Genomic DNA, 15868 nt, shown 5'->3' with positions numbered 1-15868 from the left:
GAACATATAATATTTTGTTCTTCGTAGAAATTCTAACAACCTCTTTTACTAAGCTCTGGAGCAACTGCACTTGCAAAGTTCACAGTATATTCGTCTTCAGTAAATCCATCCACATGGTCATAACTCTTTCTCGCTCCTTTTTTTAATCTCTTCTAGAATGCATCAGCTCGCCTTGCCAATCAGATCCCTCTGATTACTCAGAATTACGTCTTGTTTGAAGTTGCTGATGTGCTCAAGGCTGAGATGATGAAGCTGATCCAGGATAAAGAGAAATTAAATGTGTTCCTACAAGAGAAGCATGATATGAGCAATAGGAGAAGAAACTTAAAGGACCGCATTGCACGTCTACAAGCTGCCCAGCTGGAGCTAAAAGGCTTCCACGACTAGAAGGTGGTTCATGGTGACAAAATGGGCCCTTAACCATCAAAAATCTAAACCCAGAAACAAAAAAGTATATATATATATATTGCAGTTTATCATGCCTTAAATCATGGCTTATATTGCTTTCCTTTTATTTGGGCTTTTTTTCTTTTCTTTTTATCTGGTGATCCTGGCAGTAACATACTTCCTGTGCTAGGGTGACAATGCTCACTCCCTGTACTATCTATGAAACAGCCAGCGTAGGCTGCTCCCATTATTGAGACTACGAACACCTCCCCGTCTCTATAATATAGATGAGTTCTCTAGTACAGTGGTTCCCAACCTCAGTCCTCAAGTAGCCACAACGGGCCATGTTTTCAGGTTTTCCTTTACCTTGCACAGCTGCTTTAAATCAATATCAATGGCATGATATTGAAGAGATATTTTATCTAAGGGAAGTTCCCAAAACATAGCCCATTGGGGGTACATGAGGACTGAGGTTGAGAACCACTGCTGTAGTTCACAGCTGGGAGCTTTCTGACAGGATCAACAGATTTTGTGCGCTTATATATATATAGCAAAATACTTATATTGGTATATTTAACAGATCAAAAAGGAGCAAATAAGAGACACTCATTGTCATACCTGTTTACTAAGGATGAGCCGAACACCCCCCTGTTCGGTTCGCACCAGAACCTGCGAACAGACCTAAACTTTTTGTGAACTTTAGAACCCTATTAAAGTCTATGGGACTCGAATGTTCACAATCTAAAGTGCTAATTTTAAAGGCTAATATTCAAGTTACTGTCCTAAAAAGTGTTTGGGGACCTGGGTCCTGCCGCAGGGGACATGGATCAATGCAAAAAAAAGTTGTAAAAATTGCAGTTTTTTCAGGAGCAGTGATTTTAATAATGATTAAAGTGAAACAATAAAAGTGTAATATTCCTTTAAATTTCGTACCTGGGGGGTGTCTATAATATGCCTGTGAAGGGGCGCATGTTTCCCGTGCTTAGAACTATCCTTGCACAAAGTGTCATTTCGCAAGGAAAAAAAGTCTTTTAAAATCACTTTCAATTGTCGACTCATTCCCCTAAATTCAATTACCAGGCCCTTCAGGTCTGGTATGGATATTAAGGGGAACCCCGTGTCAAATGTAAAAAAAAAATTGATGTGGGGTCCCCTAAAAATCCATACCAGACCCTTTATCCGAGCACGCAACCTGGCAGGCCGCAGGAAAAGAGGGGGGACAAGAGAGCACCCCCCTCCTGAACCGTACCAGACCACATGCCCTCAACATTGAGAGGATGCTTTCGGGGTCTGTGACCCCTCAAAGCACCATGTCCCCATGTTGATGGGGACAGGGGCCTCATCCCCACAACCCTGGCCGGTGGTTGTGGGGGTCTGCGGGCGGGGGGCTTATCAGAATCTGGAAGCCCCCTTTAACAAGGGGACCCCCAGATCCCGCCCCCCCTGTTTGAAATGGTAAATACTTTTTTCCTTGCGAAATGACACTTTGTGCAGGGACAGTTCTAAGCACGGGAAACATGAGCCCCTTCACAGGCATACTATACAGGCATACTATAGACACCCCCCAGGTACGAAATTTAAAGGAATATTACACTTTTATTGTTTCACTTTAATCATTATTAAAATCACTGCTCCTGAAAAAACTGCAATTTTTAAAACTTTTTTTTTGCATTGATCTATGTCCCCTGGGGCAGGACCCAGGTCCCCAAACACTTTTTAGGACAGTAACTTGCATATAAGCCTTTAAAATTAGCACTTTAGATTTCTCCCATAGACTTGCACAGGGTGTTCCGGCTTTTCGAATTTGCTGCGAACGGCCCAAATTGTTCACTGTTCGCTGAACAGGCAATGTTCGAGTCGAACATGAGTTCGACTCAAACTCAAAGCTCATCCCTACTGTTTACATACTTTTTAAAGTCCCACTTCGACAGCAGGAAGAAAGTGCCCTTGCAGTGGGACCTCCCAGCTTTGCAAGGTTTAAAAGCTCAATAAGGGGTGGAGGACTAAAACTTCACACAAAAAAAACATAAAAGTGCCGTGCAGCATTCAGAACCTGCATAATGATGACTCTGGGACCTGCTGTCAGCATGTACAGCCGCCTATTGAGGCATAGGGGCAGCTGTACATGTTTGTACGTAAGGGGGGGGGGGGTTGTCACGTAAAGCACCTGCATGCACACTGATGTATGTGTTTGAAGCATACATACTGTATATGCATTTGGAGCATACGTCAGTGTGCATGCGGGTGCTCTACACACAACCCAACCCTATCCCAGTCAAATATTAGGCTTGCTTTCCAATGCATCTTAGTGGGTGGTAGTATGCAGTGACTGGGGATCCCAGGAATGTCATTATACAGGCTCTGCAAGCTGTATTGCTGTGTGGATGACACCAAGTACTGTAGCACCGTAGTAGCAGCCTGTAGTACTTACCTTATTCCTTGCCTTCCTCCATGCTGTGCAACAGGCTCCCCCAAAGCTTCTTCTCTGTTGCGCTGCATCCAGCAGTCACACTGTCATCACACACAATGAAGAGGGCCCGCCCACAACTCAGAGTTCTGTGAAATAGAGGACAGTGACATCTGCTGGGGGGAGCAAGAAATAAGGTATTACAGCTTTTTCCTCTACTCCTAGACTTAAAGGGGTTGTAAAGGTTCATTTTTTATTTTCTACATTCGTTCCTTTAAGCTAGTGCATTGTTGGTTCACGTACCTTTTCCTTCGATTTCCCTTCTAAATGTTTTTTTTCTTTGTCTGAATATCTCACTTCCTGTTTCTCCTCAATAAACTTCACACCATCATCCGAGTGGTGGTTAGTCAGCCAGAACAGCTTACTGAACAGCTTACTGAGGAGGAACAGGAAGTGAGAAATTCAGACAAAGAAAACAAAAGAAAAAAAACATTTAGAAGGGAAATCGAAGGAAAAGATAAGTGAACCAACAATGCACTAGCTTAAAGGAACCTATTTAGAAAATAAAAAATGAACCTTTACAACCCCTTTAACAGTATCTATAGCCAAAAATGTTTTTTTTCTTTCTAGTTTTGTTATGTTTTAAGTGGGTGGTCAGGGGATGGTAAAACTGCAGCTCATCCCCCTGTTTTTACTGCCCAGTGGCTGCTCATGTGAACGAGGCCCTAGGTTGACCAAAAAGCACAGCAGACAGAGAGGCTATGTTTATTTTCCTAGTAAACTGTTTACGTAATCACAATGTGGTCTGCAAACTTGAAACTTTTGTTTTAAATAACTGACATTTTTTTTTATATTGCCTCCTCCGCCCCTTAAAGGGTAACTCCTCCTCTATAAGGGCTCCCACAAACACCCCTCTCTGGCGTCAACCCTTTTTCCCTAAAAACCACCCACCTAACCCTCTTCTATCACTGTGGGTGCTTGTATAGGATGAAGACCAGACCTGACAGGAGTATAAGGCTCGGTTTCCACTAGTGTGACTTGTCATGCGACTTTGGACACAATAAAGCCCCATGACAAGTCACAGCCCATTGATTTCAATGGCACGTGTTCCCATCTATGCAACTTAAAGTGGCAGTGACATTGAAAAGGTTGCATTCTTGGGGTGAGGACTTTTGTGTGGACCCTTAAAAAGGTTTAGTTATTCTTTACAGCCATGCCACTACTCACCCACATAACTGTTATTTTATTGTATGTATTATCATTCTTTTAATGTTATGAATGAATAAAGCGATCATCTTAAAAGCATTCTATGAAGCAGTTTCTTCCGTACAAAGTGAATAAAAATAAAAACTGTATTTTAACATCTTAGAGACCCATTTGAAACTGAATTCCAGGATTTCAGCAACTTTGCAAAAAGTGCAAGCGCACTGTGAGTTAAGTCCAATTAGGTCCATGCCACCTCCAGGACTTACCTCTATTACTTACATCTGTCAGGTTTATCACACTCCCGGAGGACACACTCCACCTGTGAGAGGAGAGAAGCACACACACAGCAGCTATGCACACCCCTCCCCCTCTGTTGCCCATTCACAGAAGCCTTTGTAATTTGAGTTCACATAATACAGAGGCTTCTGTGAATGGGGAGTAGGAGGGGCAGTGGGATGGCAGTTCCAGTGACTCTGCACTTGAAGGAACTGAGAGAAGAGTGAGCAGCATTGGAGCTCCGAAATGTATCTTTCTGGAGCACAATAAGACATGAGATGTGACAAATAGAGATAAGTCTACGAGGCAGCAGGCATCTCCTTAGACTTACCCAGGACCCTGCATTCACTATATCTGGTCTCCCACAGTACACAGAACATTGAAATGCAATTATTTTCGAAAATATAAACTGCTAAATACCTTTTCTCATCAACAGTATATAGCAGTCTTGTGAGCTCTATTGGTGTCTGGTTAAAGCTTGTAGGGGACTGTAAAAGAAGGGGAGCATCAGAGAAAACAAGATCCAACAACCTTTTTACACAATGCAGAGGATTAACCCCTTTAGGTTTCACAGTGAGTATAACAAGCATGCTTTACTGCATATACAGACCAATTTTACTGTTGTGGGTTTAGTAACACCCTAACTCATGGTATACCTTCAGTTTTTACAAAGTAGCTGAATTCCTGGAATTCAGCTTTAAAAACCAGCAGGATGGCAAAAATGCCATACAAATGTGTATTGTTCTTCACTGGAGGGTCTGTAGCCATCAGTGGAAATAGAAATGAATGGGGGTGATAAAAAGTCCAGTTTATGAGCCGTCAGAGCCACTTGACCAGCTTTCCTCCAATCCCAGAGATCTGTTGCATTAGGCCTGGTTTACACCTAAATTTTTTGGTGCTTTTTTGCAGAAACACACTACAGTCCATTTAAGGAGGAAATGCAGTCTGCTCACATAATTTGTAATAAAAACATCTTTGCCATTCTGAAGCTTCCCTCCAATCACTTTGCATATTATTTGAGATATACTGTGATTCTGTACTTGCCAAATATGCTGCAAAAATCTCCCTCCACTGAGTCTGGCTGCATCCATTTTAACAGTGGGCAGCTGAAGATGCTGCCTGTTCACTTCCTGGATTTACACAGACACACGCCTCCAGCTCTGCAGCTCTCATTGGCCCTCTTATGACTCATCCCCCCTCCCTTCCTGGCAAACTCTCACAAGTGTGAGAGAGAGAGAGAGAGAGAGAGAGAGAGAGAGAGCTGCGCATGATGTCATAAGCCAAGGCTAATGACCAGACAAGAAACAGGAAGTGGGCTGTATAAGGGATTTACAGGCAGAAAAAAAAAAATTTTATTATCCAAAGTTAAAAAACAACAAGGGCAGAGGATTTAATAGATGGAAAGATTAATAAATGATTTTGTTTCCTATGGGACACGTTCACATCAATGTATTTTTAAGCTGCTACGTTTTTGGAAAGGGTCAGGGACTTTTTTAAACGCAAACCAATGTTTTTTTTTCTTTGTTTGGTTCAATAGGCTTCAAAGGAGAAGCTGCAGAAAAGCATGTAGTGCATTTTTGCTGTGGTTTTGCTGCAATATTCCTTTTTTTTTATGTTTTTATTTGCCCAATGACAAATTGGGCAAAAAAAAAGTATAAAAAAAAATAAAAGAAATTAAAATTGCGATAAAATCACAAAAACGCAAAACTCACAGCAAAAAGCACTTCAGAAATGACTGAAAGCAAACTGCATAGGTGTGAACTGGGACAATGCATGCCCACATTTTATAAATAGGCTGTAAGGCCTGTTTTTTTCTATTTGGGTTTGTGGTAATGAAGGGGTTACATGGAACCTATAGACACTTGTGGTAGCAAAGGGGTTACAGAGAACATACAGGCACGTGGCAGTGAAGGGGTTACAGAGAATATACAGACACGTGGCAGTGAAGCGGTTATAGAGGACATACAGACACGTGGCAGTGAAGGGGTTATAGAGGACATACAGACACGTGGCAGTGAAGGGGTTATAGAGGACATACAGACACGTGGCAGTGAAGGGGTTATAGAGGACATACAGACACGTGGCAGTGAAGGGGTTACAGAGGACATACAGACACATGGCAGTGAAGGGGTTACAGAGGACATACAGACACGTGGCAGTGAAGGGGTTACAGAGGACATACAGACACGTGGCAGTGAAGGGGTTACTATGAACCTATAGACACTTGTGGCAGTGAAAGGGTTACATAGAAGCTATAGATACTTGTGGCAGTGAAAGGGTTACATAGAAGCTGTGAATACTTGTGGCAGTGAAAGGGTTACATAGAAGCTGTGAATACTTGTGGCAGTGAAGTGGTTACATGGAACATACAGATACTTGTGGCAGTGAAGGGGTTACAAAGAACATTTAGATGCTTGTGGCAGTGAAGGGGTTACAAAGAACATACAGTCACTTGTGGCAGTGAAGGGGTTACATGGAACCAATAGATAGCTGTGGCAGTAAAGGGGTTGCATAGAGCCTCTAGACACTTGTGGCAGTGAATGGGTTACACAGAACACACACTTGTGACAGTGAAGCGGTTACATGGTACCCCTAGACACACAGAACCTTTAAACACTTCTGGCAAAGGGGTTACAAATAAAATACAGACACTTGTGGTAGTGAAAGGGTTTTACTGAACCTGCATGCACTTGTGGCAGTGAAGGAGTTACACTGAACCTATAGATACTTGCGGCAGTGAAGGGGTTACAAAGAACCTCTAGACACTCATGCCAGTGAAGGGGTTACACCGAACATACAGACACTTGTGGCAGCGAAGGGGTTACGTGGAACTAATAGAAACCTGTGGCAGTGAAGGGGTTACATGGAACCTACAGATACTTTTGCCAATGAAGGGGTTACACGGAACATACAGATACGTGTGGCAGTGAAGGGGTTACACAGAACATACACTTGTGACAGTGAAGGGGTTACACAGAACATACAGACACTTGTCGCAGTGAAGGGGTTACATGGAACCAATAGAAACCTGTGGCAGTGAAGATGTTACATGGAACCTATAGATATTTTTGGCAGTGAAGGGGTTACTTGGAACTAATAGAAACCTGTGTCAGTGAAGGGGTTACATGGAACCTACAGATACTCGTGGCAGTGAAGGGGTTACACAGAACATACAGACACCTGTGGCAGTGAAGGGGTTACATGGAACCAATAGATACCTGTGGCAGTGAAGGGGTTACATAGAATCTCTAGACACTCATGGCAGTGAAGGGGTTACCAGTAGGGATGAGCCAAACTGACCTCCTGTTCGGTTCGCACCAGACCTTTCAAACACACGCGAAAGTTCGGACCCAAATAACGAACCCCATTGAAGTCAATGGGACCCGAACGTCAAAAAAAGTGCTAATTTTGAAGGCTTATATGCAAGTAATTGGGCATTCAATGGTTATAGGGGTCCGGTCCCTGCCCTGGGGGACATGTATCAATAAAAGAAAAGTTTGGGAAAAACGTCATTTTTAAATGAGCAGTGATTTTTTGATTTTTAAACTGAAAGCATAAAAATGAAAAAATTCCTTCCAATATAGTGACTGGGGATCCCCTTAGTCTACCGGTAAAGTTACACATCTGTACCATTTCTGGAATCCGCTTCAGCAATAATTGCATTTATAAAGCCAAAAAAATTTAATTTTCCCTGCAAGCTGCCTTTATTTTGTTCAATAACAGCTGGGGAGCCAGTGTGTATGATGAGGCTACAATCTAATGCACTGGGAACAAGATTTTTTGGATACATTCTGGTGTCACTTTGACTTTGGATAGAAGTTTTACAGGTGCGTAAAAATAGGTCTGTGGGTGTCGGTGGCGCCTTCCCACCGTAACTCTATAGAGGTAATCTTGATGAAAGCAAGAATTGGCCTTGCTGTAAAAATGTAAATTATGCACCTGTCAAACAGGTGTAGAAAAATTGGTCTTTGGGTGTCGGTGGTGCCTTCCCACCATAGCCCTATAGAGGTACTCTTGATGAAACCAAGAATTGACCTTGCTGTAAAAAATTGCAGGTGCTGAAAAATTACTCTTTGAGTGTCAGGAGCGCCTTCCCATTGTAACCCTATAGAGGTACTCTTGATAAAAGCAAGAATCGCTATGATACACGCCTGTCAAATTGGTGCTGGAAAAATTGGTCTTTGGGTGTTAATTGTGCCCATGAAACCTATACCAAAAACATTCTTCCAGATGAAATGTTTGAACACCCTCAAAGCTAGGCAGCCTTGAAGTCCTGCAGAAAAAGACTTAACAGTGACATCAGGGGCTTCATAGCTGGTAATCCAGGACTGATTCATTTTTATAAAAGTCAAACAGTCCACGGAGTCTGTGGACAGACGCGTTCTATGATCCGTAACAAAATCTCCTGTAGCACTGAATGCCTGTTCTGAAAGCACGCTGGATGCAGGGCAGCCCAACAACTCAATAGCATACTGGGAAAGTTCAGGCCAGTGGTCTATTCTCATGACCCAGTAAGTCAGTGGATCATCAGCTGGAAAGCTCTCCATCTCTGTTTTGGTAATCATTCACCATATGATGCAGACGCTGCCGATGGGATGTGGAAGCTTACAGCCCTGGGTGAGGAGGACTAAAATAATTCTGAAATGCGTCACTTAGGCGGACACTCCTCTCTTGACCAACAGAAGGCCCAAAACTACGTTTTCCATGACACTGTAACCTACTGGAGTCAGGAAAAATGTTCAATAAAATCCTCTTTAATGTGTCCTCAAGAGATTTTATCTTCTGAGATGAGTTCTGAGACCCTCCCCTTATAATGGTGGTCAAGGAGGGTTGCCAACCAGTAATCATCCTTCTTCTTTATGCCACGTATTCTTGGGTCCTTTCACAGGCTCCAAAGCACGAGGTTGCCCATGCGCCTCAAATTTGCAGAGGCTTCAGAAGCAGACTCCTCTGGGTCACTCAGGATGACAGCATATGGAACTTCCTCCAGCCATGTACTACTCCCAAGGGTCCTGGGGTTGGAAAGCCATCACTTACAGATTGACGCATATCTTCCTCTTCTTCGAACCCTATGAAAGTGCCAGAATCTTCCTCCTCATCCCCCTCCCCTCTCTCCTCCTGTGTGTTCTGTGACATAGGAATGATGGTGTTTGGATAAAGTGGGCCTTGAGAGGAAAGGAAGTCCTCCTCTCCCTCCTGCTGCTCCAGTGCCCTGTCCATAATGCCACGCAGAGTCTGCTCCAGCAGGAACACAACAGGGATTGTGTCACTGATGCATGCATTGTCACTACTCACCATCCTTGTGGCCTCCTCAAATGGTGACAATACAGTGCATGCATCCTTAATGATGAGCCATTAGAGTGGGGAAAAAATTCCAAGGCAGGCTGAGCCTGTGGTCCTGCTGTACTGGCGCGGGTACTCGTTGATGGCCCTCTGCTGCATGTATAGCTGCTGCAGCATTCCCAAAGTTCCATCTGGTGAGCATGTCAAAAATCAGGCGGTTTACAGGCAGGTGGAATTCCCGCTGAATTTCAGCCAACCAAGCACTGGCTGTATATGACTGCCTGAAATGGCTACAGAGTCTTCTGGCCTGCTTTAGTACATCTTGCAAACCCTGGGTATGCTGCACCACCAAATTGAGGACATGTGCCAGGCATGGCACATGTGTCAACTTTCCCTGTCTAAGAGCAGACAGGAGGTTTGAGATATTATTGTGTAGCGGATGACATTTTGGACAAAGTGTCATTCATGTGTAAATTTAGTTTTTTTGCCTCAGATCAGTAGTGGGGTTCTGAGGGTTAATTATGTAGGTTAACTTTGACATCAGTTTGGCTGGACTGTGTTAGAAGTTCTGCTTGGTCATGTGTAAAGGGAGGTGCACATGACAAGCTAAAACCAGGCCTGGTTGGACGTTTTGGGTATCAGCCTTCTTGGAACTAATCAGTGGGTGTGTCGGGCCCCGCTGAGGAGTCTGGGAAGGGGTACTTAAGATGTTGAGGTCACGTGTTCAGTAGGAGTTTGTGAGGCCCCGTGTGGTCTGTTCTTGTTTCCAGGACCTGGTAGCCCCGCAAAGGGTCCCTGTCATGGGGTGTTCGACATCCATGCTTCTGTTGGTTACCCCCAATAGACCCGCCTGGTCCGGGGTAGGGATTCGTCTGTTCCCGAGCCTCGGAACTGGCTGGTCCGAGGTGCAGTAACTGAGGGAGGATTCAAGGTGTCCGGGTGTGCTCTCAGCTCGGAGGGGCACCACAGCTCGTGAAAGTGACCGGGGGAGTACTCTTCAGAGGAGGGCCGACAAGTGGCATCCTGAGAAGTGCCTGGTTACTGAGTGGGGAAGGACAATGACGAATCCACGCTTTTTCCAATTTCCAGTACTATCAAGGAGACAGAGAACGTTCCAGGTACTGAGGAAAAAGGTTCCTGTTCACTTTCAGTTACAACTGTCCACGTTCAGAGATTTTTATAAGTTCTGCCAGTGGCGGCTGGTGCTCCATTTTTTGTGGGGGGCGCAAAAAGGCCCTAACCAAACCCCCCCCCCCCCCCCCGTCACTCGCCCGCAATAGGGCCTACAGATTTAGACACGGGGTGGGAGAGATAGACAGACAGGTAGATATTGGGTGGGAGGGGGAGAATGAGATAGATAGATAGATAGATACTGCGTGAGATAGATAGATAGATAGATAGATAGATAGATAGATAGATAGATAGATAGATAGATACTGCGTGAGATAGATAGATAGATAGATACTGCGTGAGATAGATAGATAGATAGATACTGCGTGAGATAGATAGATAGATAGATAGATAGATAGATACTGCGTGAGATAGATAGATAGATACTGTGTGAGATAGATAGATAGATAGATACTGTGTGAGATAGATAGATAGATAGATAGATAGATAGATAGATAGATAGATAGATAGATAGATAGATAGATAGATAGATAGATAGATACTGCGTGAGATAGATAGATAGATAGATAGATAGATAGAAAGATAGATAGATAGATAGATAGATAGATAGATAGATAGATACTGCGTGAGATAGATAGATAGATAGATACTGCGTGAGATAGATAGATAGATACTGTGTGAGATAGATAGATAGATAGATACTGTGTGAGATAGATAGATAGATAGATACTGCGTGAGATAGATAGATAGATAGATAGATAGATAGATAGATAGATAGATAGATAGATAGATAGATAGATACTGCGTGAGATAGATAGATAGATAGATACTGCGTGAGATAGATAGATAGATAGATAGATAGATAGATAGATAGATACTGCGTGAGATAGATAGATAGATAGATAGATAGATAGATAGATAGATACTGCGTGTGATAGATAGATAGATAGATAGATACTGGGTGAGATAGATAGATAGATAGATACTGCGTGAGATAGATAGATAGATAGATAGATACTGCGTGAGATAGATAGATAGATAGATAGATAGATAGATAGATAGATAGATAGATAGATAGATAGATAGATAGATACTGCGTGAGATAGATAGATAGATAGATACTGTGTGAGATAGATAGATAGATAGATACTGCGTGAGATAGATAGATAGATAGATACTGTGTGAGATAGATAGATAGATAGATAGATAGATAGATAGATAGATAGATAGATAGATAGATAGATAGATAGATAGATAGATACTGCGTGAGATAGATAGATAGATAGATAGATAGATAGATAGATAGATAGATAGATAGATACTGCGTGAGATAGATAGATAGATAGATAGATAGATAGATAGATAGATAGATAGATAGATAGATACTGCGTGAGATAGATAGATAGATAGATACTGCGTGAGATAGATAGATAGGATACTGTGTGAGATAGATAGATAGATACTGTGTGAGATAGATAGATAGATAGATACTGTGTGAGATAGATAGATAGATAGATAGATAGATAGATAGATAGATAGATAGATAGATAGATAGATAGATACTGCGTGAGATAGATAGATAGATAGATAGATAGATAGATAGATAGATAGATAGATACTGCGTGAGATAGATAGATAGATAGATACTGCGTGAGATAGATAGATAGATAGATAGATAGATAGATAGATAGATAGATAGATAGATAGATAGATAGATAGATACTGCGTGAGATAGATAGATAGATAGATAGATAGATAGATAGATAGATAGATAGATAGATAGATAGATAGATACTGCGTGTGATAGATAGATAGATAGATAGATACTGGGTGAGATAGATAGATAGATAGATAGATAGATACTGCGTGAGATAGATAGATAGATAGATACTGCGTGAGATAGATAGATAGATAGATAGATAGATAGATAGATAGATAGATAGATAGATAGATAGATAGATAGATAGATACTGCGTGAGATAGATAGATAGATAGATACTGTGTGAGATAGATAGATAGATAGATACTGTGTGAGATAGATAGATAGATAGATAGATAGATAGATAGATACTGCGTGAGATAGATAGATAGATAGATAGATAGATAGATAGATAGATAGATAGATAGATAGATAGATAGATAGATACTGCGTGAGATAGATAGATAGATAGATACTGCGTGAGATAGATAGATAGGATACTGTGTGAGATAGATAGATAGATAGATACTGCGTGAGATAGATAGATAGATACTGTGTGAGATAGATAGATAGATAGATACTGTGTGAGATAGATAGATAGATAGATAGATAGATAGATAGATAGATAGATAGATAGATAGATAGATAGATACTGCGTGAGATAGATAGATAGATAGATAGATAGATAGATAGATAGATAGATAGATAGATAGATAGATAGATACTGCGTGAGATAGATAGATAGATAGATACTGCGTGAGATAGATAGATAGATAGATAGATAGATAGATAGATAGATAGATAGATAGATACTGCGTGAGATAGATAGATAGATAGATAGATAGATAGATAGATAGATAGATAGATAGATAGATACTGCGTGTGATAGATAGATAGATAGATACTGCGTGTGATAGATAGATAGATAGATAGATACTGGGTGAGATAGATAGATAGATAGATAGATAGATACTGCGTGAGATAGATAGATAGATAGATAGATAGATAGATAGATAGATAGATAGATAGATAGATAGATAGATACTGCGTGAGATAGATAGATAGATAGATAGATAGATAGATAGATAGATAGATACTGCGTGAGATAGATAGATAGATAGATAGATAGATAGATAGATACTGTGTGAGATAGATAGATAGATAGATAGATAGATAGATAGATAGATAGATAGATAGATAGATAGATAGATAGATAGATACTGCGTGAGATAGATAGATAGATAGATAGATAGATACTGTGTGAGATAGATAGATAGATAGATAGATACTGCGTGAGATAGATAGATAGATAGATAGATAGATAGATAGATACTGCGTGAGATAGATAGATAGATACTGGGTGAGATAGATAGATAGATAGATACTGCGTGAGATAGATAGATAGATACTGCGTGAGATAGATAGATAGATAGATACTGCGTGAGATAGATAGATAGATAGATAGATAGATAGATAGATAGATAGATAGATAGATAGATAGATACTGCATGAGATAGATAGATAGATAGATAGATAGATAGATAGATAGATAGATAGATAGATAGATAGATAGATAGATAGATACTGCGTGTGATAGATAGATAGATAGATAGATACTGGGTGAGATAGATAGATAGATAGATAGATAGATACTGCGTGAGATAGATAGATAGATAGATAGATAGATAGATAGATAGATAGATAGATAGATAGATAGATAGATAGATAGATAGATACTGCGTGAGATAGATAGATAGATAGATAGATAGATACTGCGTGAGATAGATAGATAGATAGATAGATAGATACTGTGTGAGATAGATAGATAGATAGATAGATAGATAGATAGATAGATAGATAGATAGATAGATACTGCGTGAGATAGATAGATAGATAGATAGATACTGTGTGAGATAGATAGATAGATAGATAGATACTGCGTGAGATAGATAGATAGATAGATAGATAGATACTGCGTGAGATAGATAGATAGATACTGGGTGAGATAGATAGATAGATAGATAGATAGATAGATAGATAGATAGATAGATAGATAGATACTGCGTGAGATAGATAGATAGATAGATAGATAGATAGATAGATAGATAGATAGATAGATACTGCGTGAGATAGATAGATAGATAGATAGATAGATAGATAGATAGATAGATACTGCGTGAGATAGATAGATAGATAGATAGATAGATAGATAGATAGATAGATACTGCGTGAGATAGATAGATAGATAGATAGATAGATAGATAGATAGATAGATAGATAGATAGATAGATAGATACTGCGTGAGATAGACTGATAGATAGATACTGTGTGAGATAGATAGATAGATAGATAGATAGATAGATAGATAGATAGATAGATAGATACTGCGTGAGATAGATAGATAGATACTGGGTGAGATAGATAGATAGATAGATAGATAGATAGATAGATAGATAGATACTGCGTGAGATAGATAGATAGATAGATAGATAGATAGATAGATAGATAGATAGATAGATACTGCGTGAGATAGATAGATAGATACTGTGTGAGATAGATAGATAGATAGATAGATAGATAGATAGATAGATAGATAGATAGATAGATAGATAGATAGATAGATAGATACTGCGTGAGATAGATAGATAGATAGATAGATAGATAGAAAGATAGATAGATAGATAGATAGATAGATAGATAGATAGATACTGCGTGAGATAGATAGATAGATAGATACTGCGTGAGATAGATAGATAGATACTGTGTGAGATAGATAGATAGATAGATACTGTGTGAGATAGATAGATAGATAGATACTGCGTGAGATAGATAGATAGATAGATAGATAGATAGATAGATAGATAGATAGATAGATAGATAGATAGATACTGCGTGAGATAGATAGATAGATAGATACTGCGTGAGATAGATAGATAGATAGATAGATAGATAGATAGATAGATACTGCGTGAGATAGATAGATAGATAGATAGATAGATAGATAGATAGATACTGCGTGTGATAGATAGATAGATAGATAGATACTGGGTGAGATAGATAGATAGATAGATACTGCGTGAGATAGATAGATAGATAGATAGATACTGCGTGAGATAGATAGATAGATAGATAGATAGATAGATAGATAGATAGATAGATAGATAGATAGATAGATAGATACTGCGTGAGATAGATAGATAGATAGATACTGTGTGAGATAGATAGATAGATAGATACTGCGTGAGATAGATAGATAGATAGATACTGTGTGAGATAGATAGATAGATAGATAGATAGATAGATAGATAGATAGATAGATAGATAGATAGATAGATAGATAGATAGATACTGCGTGAGATAGATAGATAGATAGATAGATAGATAGATAGATAGATAGATAGATACTGCGTGAGATAGATAGATAGATAGATAGATAGATAGATAGATAGATAGATAGATAGATACTGCGTGAGATAGAT

General features: G+C 40.1%; 1 protein-coding gene across 2 annotated transcripts in view; it reads left to right on the top strand.

The window, feature by feature from the left end:
• The window catches only part of LOC143981770 (interferon-induced GTP-binding protein Mx2-like), a 94930-nt gene extending 93769 nt beyond the window's left edge, over positions 1-1161 (top strand). For both annotated transcript variants that reach the window (XM_077479858.1, XM_077479857.1), the window contains one exon: positions 157-1161. In XM_077479858.1, the coding sequence (XP_077335984.1) occupies positions 157-387 (231 nt within the window). In that variant the 3' untranslated portion in view covers positions 388-1161. The remainder of the gene's footprint in view (positions 1-156) is intronic.
• Positions 1162-15868: the final 14707 nt, after the last annotated feature.

This window comes from Lithobates pipiens, unplaced genomic scaffold, assembly GCF_037356315.1.
Source record: "Lithobates pipiens isolate NorthernLeopardFrog02 unplaced genomic scaffold, aLitPip1_a1.2 Scaffold_16, whole genome shotgun sequence".
NCBI lineage: Eukaryota > Metazoa > Chordata > Amphibia > Anura > Ranidae > Lithobates > Lithobates pipiens.
This window is presented reverse-complemented; position numbering and strand designations above follow the sequence as displayed.